The sequence below is a fragment of the Lactuca sativa genome, chromosome 7 (assembly GCF_002870075.4).
Source record: "Lactuca sativa cultivar Salinas chromosome 7, Lsat_Salinas_v11, whole genome shotgun sequence".
Classification (NCBI taxonomy): Eukaryota; Viridiplantae; Streptophyta; class Magnoliopsida; order Asterales; family Asteraceae; genus Lactuca; species Lactuca sativa.
Window position 1 is genome coordinate 185,405,730 of NC_056629.2, and position 13,479 is coordinate 185,419,208.

The following is a 13,479-nucleotide window of genomic DNA, read 5'->3' on the forward strand; positions in this document are numbered from 1 at the left end:
ATGAACATTCATATCAACAATTTCAAGAATCATAAATAACACATACAAAACTTGAAATTTTGATAATAGCAATTGAAAATGGATTAGCATAACCATTAAACCATCTAAAACAAGTTTTATAAGAACAAAACAGTTTAGGGTAATGTTTCTAGTCCATTTCCAGCAACAAAACTCGAAAATCTACAAATTGGAAGACAAACTTGCCGAGTTCTATAAGAAACTCGTCGAGTTCATGCATGAACTCCTGAACTCGTCGAGTTCTTGGCCAGAACTCATCGAGTTTTCCAGACTGGATGGATTCTTGGTTTTGAAAAACAAGTTTGCATCAAGTATCAAGAAAACAAGCCTATGCTCTGATACCACTGAAGGGTTTTGAGCATTCTAACACCCCTAAGGTATACATGCAACCCTAGAAACCTTGGATCTATGTTTTACTAAGATACATTCAAATTTGATTTTCCAAGGTTCTTAACCTAAGTACACTATCACTCAAAATCGGCTAGCCCTCTTGTTCTACACATAGTAGTGCCGATTTTGCTAACCATGGGGGTCCTTTGATAGTTGTGTCATAAGTAGAGTTACACATGTAAAACCTAATTGACATGGCTTTTCATATTCCATGATCCATGTGTTTATAACCTCTTTAGACTATCCATGGAGCACCTTATGTGTTTTAGCCCAATTCAACAAACCATGGATCATTAGCCCACTATAAGAGAATTGATGATTTACACAATCAACCCCATATATTTAATTAGTCTCCTTTTGATCACCAAATTAATTCTAAATCAATTCTTGATCAAAACTAATTAAATAATATTATTAATATGTTAGAACTTATAATATATTAATAAACCATAAGTGTCCTTTCTCTCATTTAGTCTATCCAAGTGTTGCAATGCCATGCAACCCAAAATGGACCATGCTAACCGGGTCAAGTACATTCCATAAATAGCTATGAACTTAGACACCTAATCCAACAGTCTCCCAAAGTGCTCCATGGATAGTCCATGGAGGTTATAAACCCATGGATCATGGAATATTAAAAGCCATGTCAATTAGGGTCTACATGTGTAACCCTACTTGTGACACAACTATAAAAGGACCTCATGGCTAGCAAAATTGGCATTACTAAGGGTAGAACAAGAGGGCTAGCCGATTTTAAGTGATAATGTACTTTTCTCAAAGTTATTCCAAGAGTTGTGGTGTTGTGTGAAACATTTGAGGCATTACACTTGAGGTGCTAGGCTCACAACGTTCTCAAGGAATCCAAGTAACAAGAAAGGTATGTTCTTCTACTAGCTTTTATGTTTCATGTTTCCCATGCCATGCTAGTTAGGTTAAGAACCTTGGAAAATCAAATTTGCATGTATCTTAGTAAAACATAAATCCAAGGTTTCTAGGGTTGCATGTACACCTTAGGAGTGTTAGAATGCTCAAAAACCCTTCAGAGTGTGTGACACCTCAAATGTTTCACACAACACCACAACTCTTGGAATAACTTTGAGAGAAGTACACTATCACTCAAAATCACCTATCCCTCTTGTTTTACCCTTAGTAGTGCCGATTTTGCTAGCCATGGGGTCCTTTTATAGTTGTGTCACAAGTAGGGTTACAGATGTAAACCCTAATAGACATGGCTTTTCATATTCCATGATCCATGGGTTTATAACCTCCATGGAGCACCTTATGGGTTTTAACCCAATTCAACAAACCATAGATAATTAGCCCACTATAAAAGAATGGATGATTTACACAATCAACCCCATATATTTAATTAGTCTCCTTTTGATCACCAAATTAATTCTAAATTAAGTCTTGATCAAAACTAATTAAACAATATTATTAATATATTAAAACTTATAATATATTAATAAACCATAAGTGTCCTTGTGTAAATCATCCATTCTTTTATTGTGGGCTAATGATCCATGGTTTGTTGAATTGGGCTAAAACCTATAAGGTGCTCCATGGATAGTCTATGGAGGTTATAAACCCATTGATCATGGAATATGAAAAGCCATGTCAACTAGGGTTTACATGTGTAACCCCACGTGTGACACAACTATAAAAGGACCCCAAGGCTAGCAAAATCGACACTACTAAGGGTAGAACAAGAGGGCTAGCCGATTTTGAGTGATAATGTACTTCTCTCAAAGTTATTCCAAGAGTTGTGGTGTTGTGTGAAACATTTGAGGCATCACACTTAAGGTTCTAGGCTCACAAGGTTCCGTGGATCTATGTTTTACTAAGATACATGCAAATTTGATTTTCGAAGGTTCTTAACCTAACTAGCATGACATGGGGAACATGAAACATACAAGCTAGTAGAAGAACATACCTTTCTTGTTGCTAGGATTCCTTGAGAACCTTGTGAGCCTAGCACCTCAAGTGTGATGCCATAAATGTTTCACACAACACCACAACTCTTGGAATAACTTTAAGAGAAGTACACTATCACTCAAAATCGGCTAGCCCTCTTGTTCTACACATAGTAGTGCCGATTTTGCTAGCCATGGGTTCCTTTTTTAGTTGTCTCACAAGTAGGGTTACACATGTAAACCCTAATTGACATGACTTTTCATATTCCATGATCCATGGGTTTATAACCTCCATGGACTATCCATGGAACACCTCATGGGTTTTGGCCCAATTCAATAAACCATGGATCATTAGCTCACTATAAAAGAATTGATGATTTGCACAATCAACCCCATATATTTAATTAGTCTCTTTTTGATCACCAAATTAATTCTAAATTAATTCTTGATTAAAACTAATTAAATAATATTATTAATATATTAGAACTGATAATATATTAATAAACCATAAGTGTTCTTTCTCTCATTTAGTCTATCCAAGTGTTGCAATGCCATGCAACCCAAAATGGACCATGCTAACCGGGTCGAGTACATTCCAGAAATAGTTATCAACTTAGACACCTAATCCAACAGTCTGTGATTGGACTAAGTTTTGGGATACTTTTGATATGTTTTGGTCTAAAGTTAAAACTACCGCCAACATGAGGTGGTGGTTGTCGTCGTGAACCACCGTCGATCACCACCGCCCAAGGTGGCAGTGGGTGGTTCCCAACCTATTTGTAACCCTAATTACCCTAAAAACTTAATCTTGGACCTAGTTGGCATGTGCTTGGGTTGGAAACCATAATTAGGGTTTAGAAAACCCTAATCTTTGAGACTTTAGTTTGGGAATTGTCGGGACCCGCGTTTTGGACTTAATAGATTAAGTCCTTAATGGTTTAAGTGTTTTTACTTAACCCTAATCGTCATTTTATGTGAAACCCTAATCATGTTTGGGCTTCTCGTTGGGCCTTTCTTTTGGGGATAGGTGTTTGGGTTCTCGTTGGGCCATCTGAGAACAAGTGTATGGATTAGGAAAAATTGGATGGGCTTTAGGGTAAGGCACATGTAAGGGGTTTGGGCCTAATTTGGAAACTTGGGTCATAATTGGGACTTGGTTGATCTTTTAGCTTTTGGGCCTCCAGAGTGTGAGTTTGGGCCTTGGTTTTGGACCAGGCTAGGTTAGGGGTAAAGTAGTATTTTTACCCCAAGTATGGATTTGTGGTTATACATTGGAACCCAATTGTTAATTAGGTGTCGTTTTGATGATTGATAGTTCAGGAATTTGTCAGCCAGCAGCCAGGGATCGTCTGTGTGAAACGACAGTGTGATGTGAGTTACCTTACCAGGTTTAGCAGGTCGAAGACACAAATACCGACCCATTTTTATTTTATGTTGTTAGTATGCTAGCCGTGTTTGTGACTCTTGCATGTGCCTGTGTTTATATGTTTCCGGACTAAGGCCCGATGCCGGGCGGGTCCTGATGAATACTTTATGCTATGTATCTATGTGATTATTGCATGTGTATGTGTTTATTTGGCATATGTTATTGTATGTTGGGCGGGGCCCATTTTACCGAGCCCAACTTAATGTCGGGCGGGGATCGATGCCAGGCAGGGTCTGATGTCGGACGGGGTTCGATGTCGGGCAGGGCCCACTATATGTTTATTATATGTTTTGTTATGTATGGTATGTGGTAACTTGAGGAACTCACTAAGATTCGTGCTTACGGTTTTCAGTTTTATGTTTCAGGTATTTCGGTTTTCAAATGGAAGAGCTCGGGATGTTTGCAAAGCACACACCAAATGTTTCGCACTCCGTGTTTTACTCTGATTTGATAATGTTTTGTTAATTCTGAATCACTTTGGTTTCATGGAAATGATATGTATTAACGATTTATTAATTTAAGAACGAAATTTTACCTTAATTATTTTTGGGGCGTTACAATCTAAAGCCTTCTCATTTTCTCTATTTGCTTAGTCCGCTACGAGTCCTTATCATGACATTCTATACACCAAAGTAGGCGTTCGGTGTATCGAGACGAGAATATAGATAGAGGAAGGTTTAGACGCGTTTTCCTCCTTATTACTTTGAAAAGTTATATGCCAGTTCTAAATATCGTAATTAAACGTTTAGAAATCTAAACACATAAAGTTTCCAGATCCGGTCAACAACAGACCATAGATCCGGTCAGCAACAAACCATAGATCTGATCAAATAATGGCATCATAAAGCATTACAACTCATTTAGCACATAAAAGCATTTTAGGCATCTTTCCTAATTAAGCTAGTGTGTGTGTGTATTCAGTTGTACTACCTAAAATATATTAGACACACTCCTCACGATCATCGCTTAGCATTCTAATGTTAAGTCTAGAAATAAATCTTTATTCCTAGTTCGCTTAAACTAATGCTCTGATACCAACTATGACATCCCCAAATTCACGGTCATTTTAAAATTTTTATTTATGCTTATTTGAAAAATCAGAGTATTCATTTAAAAGAATAATGTTAGCGAATTTGTTCCCAGAAAACATGATAAATATATTATTAAAGCATTTCCGAAGAAATGTATTTTGTTTATAAAACTTTGGGATGTCATCGTCAATACAGAAACATAAGCATAAACATACCTTACATTCATTTACACAAGTGATCTACATCTCCTTTAATCTCTCAGTGTAATGTAGCTTCGTATCGACACCTGTGATTCAAATAAACTGAGTCGGTCAGGTTGGGAAACTTGGTGAGTACATTGGGTTTTCAACCCACAATAATATAATTATTATGTTTAATCATCAAACAATTAACCCAATTACCCATACTCATTATCTTCTTTATTCTTAAGTATCTTCCCTAAGAATCATCTATTCCTCAATATTTATTTCTAAGGATTATCCTAAGGAATAGGCACGAAGTCCATCGATGTCGGGGTTTATCTAACATGCACTAAGTCCATAGTTTTCGATGTTATCTGTTAGGCACTAAGTCCATAGGTGTCAATGTTCATCTGTAGGGTACTAAATCCATAGCTCCAACATTCATTTGTAAGGCACTAAGTCCATAACTGCCAATGTTCATTCGTAAGGCACTAAGTTCATAGCTGCCAATGTTCATTCGTAAGGCATTAAGTCCATAGTTGTCGGGGTTTATCTATTTGACACTAAGTCCATAGCTGCCAGGGTTTATCTATCAGACACTAAGTCCATAGCTGTCGATGTTCATCTATATCGTCTTTCATCTCTCATCATTTATCTACCCATATTTACCCAACATATTTGCAGATATAAAATACATATACAATTTTAATCATTTAAAACATGTATAAATCATTTATCCAACATAGATATTAGGAACACAAATAATATGCATACATAACACGTAATTTATATTAAATACTTCATATCTAACATTATTATCGTTAAGTCTTATTCTAATATTTATTGCGACTAATTATTAGTCTAGATTCGTCATTAAATCAAAGTCTACTTTCATGATCTATCAAGTAAGGAACAACCAGGTAGAATCATATCGGAGGTAGGGTCCGTTTGGTATGCGAAGTATACTGTTTGGAAATCATATTTTAAACACCTCACTAAATCACAGCCTAGACATCATCCCCATAAGTAGATCAATCAGTATAACGACTTGGAATAATTGATAAATCTTGTTTATAGGTTCATAATAACGGTAATGAACTTAAACATAAGTTATACTTAAAGTACGGTAAGCATAACTCAACTTACAGGGGGGTTAGCGAGGTACCGGGCTCTGTGGGGGCAGAACTTCCGAGTCAAAAGCTCTTCTTCTCGGATCCTTCTATCGCTTCGGGGCTTTCCTCTAGCACCTTGAGGTTACTAGGGCTTTGGGAGGGTTTTGGGCGGCTTAGAGAAAAGTGAAGGGGTTTTGGTGTGAAAAATAAAGGCACTCTCGCATGGTATTTATAGGCTAGAATTGGGTCAAACTCGTCGAGTTTTGGCCTCTAACTCGTCGAGTTGGTGTCACATGTCACCATCTGGTGGCAAGGCTTGGGGAGAAACTAATGGTCTAGATTAAGTCACGTCACCCCTTTCGCAGCAACACCCTTCCGACTTCTAAATTTCGTAACTTTAACATACGAGCTTTTTTTTCGATGTTCTTTATATCCACGCGTAGGTATTGACAATATCTACAACTCTCCTTTTGACTGCATCGGCTAATTCTCGACCGATTTTAAATTTAACAATATGAGAAGATTACACTGTTAACGACCGTGTAAATTTCATAACTTCTACATACAAACTCCTTTTTTGACAGTCTTTTTATCGTTGAGCTCCTATTAATGAGATATTAAATTCTCATTTAGGTTGTGTCAGCTAAAAGTTGCTCGATCTAAAATTCGATTTCCGGACTGTATACTGTTATGCGAAATCTTAGAAAAATCATAATTTCCTCATACGAAGTCAGATTTTGACGTTCTTTTTATGCACGTTCTCGGTTTAATGTATACTACGACTTTCGCTTAGATCGCTAAGGATAAAAAGTAATTTATAAAAAAAATCACTTTTTACGTTACGCGGTGTCGTGCTGGTTTTGCTGTAAAACTTCGACGAATCATAACTTCTTCGTTATAACTCAGATTTTGACGTTCTTTATATGTACGGAACCCATGTGGCATATACTATAACTTGGTTAAGATTATTTATTCTAAATAATCTTCCATCAAAAAGTCATTTTTGACGCTTATTGTCTCTAAATCCGAATCTGCGAACGTTACATGTTTCCTTGCTTTTTGCCCGAATACATGAATCACAGTAATCAAAATTTCCTAAATTGTTTATAAATCTAATATGTTGTAATCTAGAATTTGAAGCATGTCCCAACCTCCTATGCCAAACTTTCGTGTCAACGTTAACAACCATCACCTTACTTTTTGATCCATCTCTTCCATGCTATATAGACCAACTTACACCTCCCCATGCCAATCAGTTTCCTCGAATGTAAGTTATGTATGTAAAAAAAATATGAAAAAAAATGTTATGAAACAGTTATGATTCTTGGTGATTTTCTTAACCAATAAGAGATTGCATTGAAAATTCAATATGTAAAGGACATTGTTGAATTTTAAATTGCTAGGTAAACATGCACTCCTTATTCCTTGAACAGGGATACTATCACCATTTGGTATTTTAACATGAACGAAGTCCGTTGATTCCTTTAAGTCGGTCAAGACAGAATCGTTACTAGCAATGTGTTTGGTGGCACTAGAATCGATAACCCACAGATGATGAAAATTGATCTTACCATCCATGTTGACTTCGCGTTTAGGATTGTTGTTTAATTATTGAACCAGTTTCTTATATTGTTTGACACTCCACCTAGGTATAGGGCTAACTTCTATTCTGACAGCAACGTCCATGGTTTTTTTTATTGCCTTTATTTGTCTGTTTGTTGTTTCCATTGCTAATTTTCCTATTAATCGGGATACCCGATTTTCTCGAAGCAGCTATCGATGGTATGGCTGGTTTTATTGCAGTGCTTGCACTTTAATCCTTCACGGTTGATGTGTTTATTAGAATAGTTTGTTTCAAAACTTTGTGCTGCTCGATCTCGATAGGCGGTAACCTCCACTACCGGTTTTCTTATAACACTAATATTCTTCTGTTGTTCATCTTCAATAACAAGATGATAGACGGTGCCCAAAACTAACAAGGGTTTGGTGCTGAGTATTTGACTTTTTATGGTTCCAAAACTATCATCGAGCCCCATCAAAAAAATCATATATACGTTCCTTTTCTTTAGACTCGATGAGTCTCCTTCTTAGATTGCAAGAACAGTTGTTACATGTACATGTTAGTGAAGGTGAGACGAATTCAATTTCATCCCACATACCTCTCAGCATTGTGAAGTAGGATGAAACTAGATGATTTTCTTGCCTCATAGTGGCAAGGGTTCGTTTTAGTTCGTAAGCCCTCAGAGCACTTTCTTTTCCAAATCTTTCCTGAAGATCGTCCCAAATCTGTTTGGCTATTCTTGTGTATTTCACACTGTTTCTCATCTCCCTTTCCATGACAGTGATAATCCATCCTTTAATGATAGCGTCGTTGCGCTGTCATGATATGTAATGCTATGTATATTTTGTTGGTTTAGGGATGGTCCCATGAATGAAACCCACCCTATTCTTAGCGACGAGGAAGTCGCTCATCTCTCGAGACCAAGTCCGCATAGCTATTATCATTCAGACTGTCATTCATGTGCATCCGACGAAGATAATCGGTAGGGTGAATGTAATACGGTGAATCAGGATCAGATGAAAGATTTTTGGTTTTATCTTTTCCATTGCCTTCACTTGTGTCTTCTGGTCTGGCCATGGTTGCTTACCATTTGAGTTTTCGGCGGATCGGACCCGCTCTGATACCATATAGAAAATAGAATTTAAGTTTTAAAGGGAACAAGATGATTCCAGGTTATGAGTTTATTCAATCGATCAAAAGCTTAAATGCATCAATTTGGAAAAAAGAAATTAGATAATCCTACCAAAAAAAACTAAGAAGATAAGATAAGCATATAATAATAATATTTTTTTTTCATATAACTTGATTAGCATGTTAAGGTCAAACAGTTATATTATGACACTAATTATTCAACTTTGTAAATGTGGCAATTAAGATATTGCAAACATTCGAATACTTTTATGCGACTATTAATCCATTTTTAATACCTTTATGCGACTATTAATCCATTTTCATATTATTATTTTTATTTTACACGATATAAAAAATCACAAATTTGAATTCTTTCATTTTCGTGAATGCATTGACTTTCACAAATATACTGATCCATCATCCATGATTGCTATGGATCTCGAGATCACTAGATTCTTACTAAAAATGAGACATTATTTTTTTTAATGTTTTTTTTACACACAAGAGGCTTAAATGTGCAAAATTGTAAATTAAGATGTATCAAAATATAAAAATATAAGCAACATGATCAAGTTGCGATTAAAAAAGAGAAAGCACGTGCCGCGTCAGTCCTACGTGGCGCACTATGAGTGGTAGCCATACGCTAATGTCTACGCTGTGTGGGTCCGTTTGTCGTTTTCCATCCACTTGCAAGTACATCATCTAATGCTCCAAAACTTTCCTGGGAATCCTCTTACTTTTTATTCTTTGCATCTTTATTCACATTACTTTCCATATATCCACTATCACCCATACATTATCAAAAATGATGTTTTGGCCACCCAAATTATTTCTTTTTCTATCTTGGTCGATTCTTTTTACCTTATGAAACTAACTCCCACTTTCTCTAAACAAAGTTTTATAAAAAAATTGTGCATACCGATCTTAAGATAATACCTTAAAGTAATACTTTTTCAATATATCCATCATTTAACAATTACCGTTTACCACTAAATACTTGCATCACAAACTTTTAACCTATGAATGAATATTCATTTGCAATGAGAAACATGATTCTTGATAGATATCTAACTTATAGTCCTATATATTGATTCAAATACAAGATACAATGTAACCAATAACAAAATACAATATCGTAGATGATCATTACTAATTTATTTCAACACGTGATATATCAACATAAACAGAAAATAATGTTGTAGTCTAATAAAAAACTAAGTTTACAAAACACACTACTTAGTGTAACTATCTTCACTATGTTGATAAAGACTATAGTACAATATAATCTATATATTTGTTTAGTGGACAAATAACACTAGATGTTATTTTCACCATGAAATATTTCACACTACAAATACTTTTTATTTTTTTATTTTTTATTTTAAAAAAAAAAAGTTTAGGGAAAATCTACATGCAAAAACAAGGAATAATATTTTAAATCATCTACTTGGCTTAGTGGGCATGCAATGTTTTTGTTTTGTCTGTGGCAGAAGTGGAAAATACCGAACTTTGGTGACAAGAATAAAATATTCTCTTTCACTATATTTACGGACAGACATATACAGCTACCAGTCTCACAGACGCATCTTTCCGCGTTTCTCTATTTTTACAAAAAAAAAAAAAAAAAACAGCAGAGAGAGAAAGTAGTGGTTGAGCTCTAAGATCGGCATCTATGGCGGCATCGGCTGAACGCGAGAATTTCATCTATGTTGCCAAGCTCGCAGAGCAAGCTGAACGCTATGATGGTTAGAATACTTCCTCTTCGTTTTCATCTTAGATCCGGTGTTAACATGTTGATTTCCTTACTTTACTTTGAAAGTCGCAGCTATAATCTGTGGTAGATGTATATTTGTGCCTACTGTTTAAGTTCCACACACAGACACCTATGTTATCGATGTTATTGACTTTGAGATGTAAATTAGGGTTACAAAAAAAGTACTTTTAGATAAATTATCGAGGCTAGATTTAGGGTTTACTAGATCCTACGAATCATACACCCTACGGAGGTTAAACACGAGTTAAAATTTTTCGTGCCTAGACATATTCAAATCGATTTTCAATTTTGAAACTTTGTAGAAAATTATTGTAAACTTAAAGTCGTTTGTTGAAAGAAATAAAAGCTCTGATGTCCTTAACATATCAAACGTTGACTGTTTTAGAAACTAAGCTATCGGTAAGGAAGGTAAACATTGAGATTCGGAGGATAATTTTGGTTGATTTTGACTATTGATCTGTATTGTTTTTGTTTCAGAAATGGTGGACGCGATGAAGAAGGTAGCAAAGTTGGATATCGAATTGACTGTTGAAGAGAGGAATCTGCTGTCAGTTGGATACAAGAATGTGGTGGGATCACGAAGGGCATCATGGAGGATTTTATCTTCAATTGAGCAAAAAGAGGAATCCAGAGGCAATGAAGTGAATGTCAAAAGGATTAAAGAATACAGACAGAAGGTGGAAACAGAGCTTTCCAACATCTGTGGTGATATCATGACTGTGATTGATGAGCATCTCATTCCATCTTCATCTGCTGGAGAATCCACTGTTTTCTACTACAAAATGTAAGCATACTACAACATTATTACATATATAACAAAAAATCCAAAACATCATTCTTGATATGTTTTTGTTTTGTTTATGGGATGCAGGAAAGGAGACTATTATAGGTATCTTGCAGAGTTCAAGTTTGGTAATGATAAAAAAGAGGCAGCTGATCAGTCACTGAAGGCTTATCAAGTAATTACCTTTTTTTTTAAAAAAAATTCTTGATGAGTTTTACATTTTTCTGATAAATGACATATTGACTTATTTACCCCTCAGTTGGCATCTACTGCTGCAGAGGATTTATCTCCTACTCATCCAATCCGATTGGGTTTGGCTTTGAACTTTTCTGTTTTCTATTATGAGATTATGAATTCTCCCGAAAGGTAAATTCGGATTTCTTTAACAAAAACTTGTTGATAATTCTTTAAACAAAAAGAAAAAACTAAAATGTTGTTTTGGTGTTGTTAGAGCCTGCCACCTGGCGAAACAAGCATTTGATGAAGCTATCTCAGAGCTTGACTCCTTGAGTGAGGAATCATACAAAGATAGCACTTTAATTATGCAGCTTCTCAGGGACAATCTCACTTTGTGGACTTCTGATATTCCAGAAGATGGAGGTAAAAACTAAAAAACATATATTAATTTTCATTTATTATTATTTTTTTAATTTGTTTATTAAATTGTTGTTTTCTTGTTTGTAACTACTTATTAACATGATCTTGATTCTTGCATTTGCAGATGACCAAAAGATGGAGATCACAAAATCTGGTGCAGAAGATGAGGTTAGGGCATTTCTATTAAAAAAATTATTTATTTTTTGCCACGTCAGCTTTCCACTCACTTTTATTTAAGATAAATCTATTATCACAATCCTTCTTTAGTTTAATTACCCTTTTAAAAAAAAAATTAACAAATTTATCCTTATCCATTTTAAATATTTTATAAAGTCACTCATCTAATTTTTTGTTTTTAAGCACATGTCATATATCTAAAAAGGAATATTACCTCGCATTAACATTAAAATAAGATAAAAACGATACGTATTATTTTTTATTGCAACATTTTTAATATTTAAAAGTTGTGTCGTTTTGAAAAATGTTTTTTGTTGATATAATTCTCTATAAAATATAGGGTTAATATCATAATAGACCTTATATACAGAGATCTTTTTTTTTATTATTATTATTAAACTTCAACTTTATTTTTTTCCTAAAAAAGACCTTGTATTTTTTCATTTTTCTCTGAAAACACCCTCAACTTTTTATTTTTTTATCCTGAAAAAACCGTCAATTTTTTTACTTTTGCAAAAAATCTCACATTTGATGAATTTTTTTTTCGAAAAAAACTGCTAAAGGGCCAAATTCTAAAAAAATGGAAAAATACAAGGTCTTTTTCGAACAAAATAATATAAAGCTGAGGCTTAATTCGTAAAAAAGAACACAATTTATAGGGTCTTTTATGATATTAACACTAAAATATATTCACCTTAATTTTGTATATTCAGTAAAATAGATTAACTTGTCTGAAAAAGTAATAAAGAATTAATATGTCGATATTATTAAGGTGTAAAATAATATATAGCTATAAGTTACTAATTCATGTTTTTCTATTTTCACTCCCAATCGCGTTAATTACAATTTAATTAATTTTTTTTTTTTTTTTGCAATTAATAATAAAAATTGTTTGGATGCAGTAAAATATGGAAAGGCAAAGGGGGAAGGGGAGTGGTGTAATATGAAATATGTATTTTTCTAATCCTAAGTTTTAAAAGCGGTATTATGAGAATCGCGTTTAGCTGTTTGTTGTTCATTTTCAAGTTGTTGTAAAATGCCCGGAAAAATGGGACATATTTTTATGCCATGCCCTCAGATTTTATCTTCCAGGCTGGTTTATGCAATCACTATTTATTAGTTAATTTAGGACTTTTCCATGTTTTTGTTTTTGTTTTTGTTTGGTGAGAGTGCAAATAAGAACAAGAATTTCACCTCTTTTTTTTTTTTTTTTGAACTCTTTGATTACACCTTGTGTTTTTGGTTTGCTCTATTTTAGCTGTGAAATATCCTTCAAATATGGGAATTTGGTTATCGCTATCAGGATTTATAAATCTTTATCACAATGTTTCGAAAGTGCTTTTAACCTTAATTTACTTTTAACAAAAATGACGAAAATGGGAA

The 13,479-nt window shown here is 34.5% G+C and overlaps 1 protein-coding gene across 1 annotated transcript; it reads left to right on the top strand.

Moving 5' to 3' along the window:
• The first annotated feature begins 10,325 nt into the window (after positions 1-10,325).
• Positions 10,326-13,220, top strand: LOC111913724 (14-3-3 protein 9). The gene is made up of 7 exons (XM_023909432.3): positions 10,326-10,509; positions 11,016-11,322; positions 11,410-11,497; positions 11,582-11,688; positions 11,774-11,922; positions 12,044-12,087; positions 12,999-13,220. Exons 1-7 carry the CDS (start codon positions 10,437-10,439, stop codon positions 12,999-13,001), a joined length of 771 nt encoding a protein of 256 aa, XP_023765200.1. The 5' UTR covers positions 10,326-10,436; the 3' UTR covers positions 13,002-13,220.
• Positions 13,221-13,479: the final 259 nt, after the last annotated feature.

Coding starts and splice junctions, on each gene's coding strand:
- LOC111913724 (XM_023909432.3), top strand. CDS start 10,437: ATGGCGGCATCGGCTGAACGCGAGAATTTCATCTATGTTGCCAAGCTC. Junction 10,510..11,015: donor GCAAGCTGAACGCTATGATG/GTTAGAATACTT, acceptor TTTTTGTTTCAG/AAATGGTGGACGCGATGAAG. Junction 11,323..11,409: donor ACTGTTTTCTACTACAAAAT/GTAAGCATACTA, acceptor TATGGGATGCAG/GAAAGGAGACTATTATAGGT.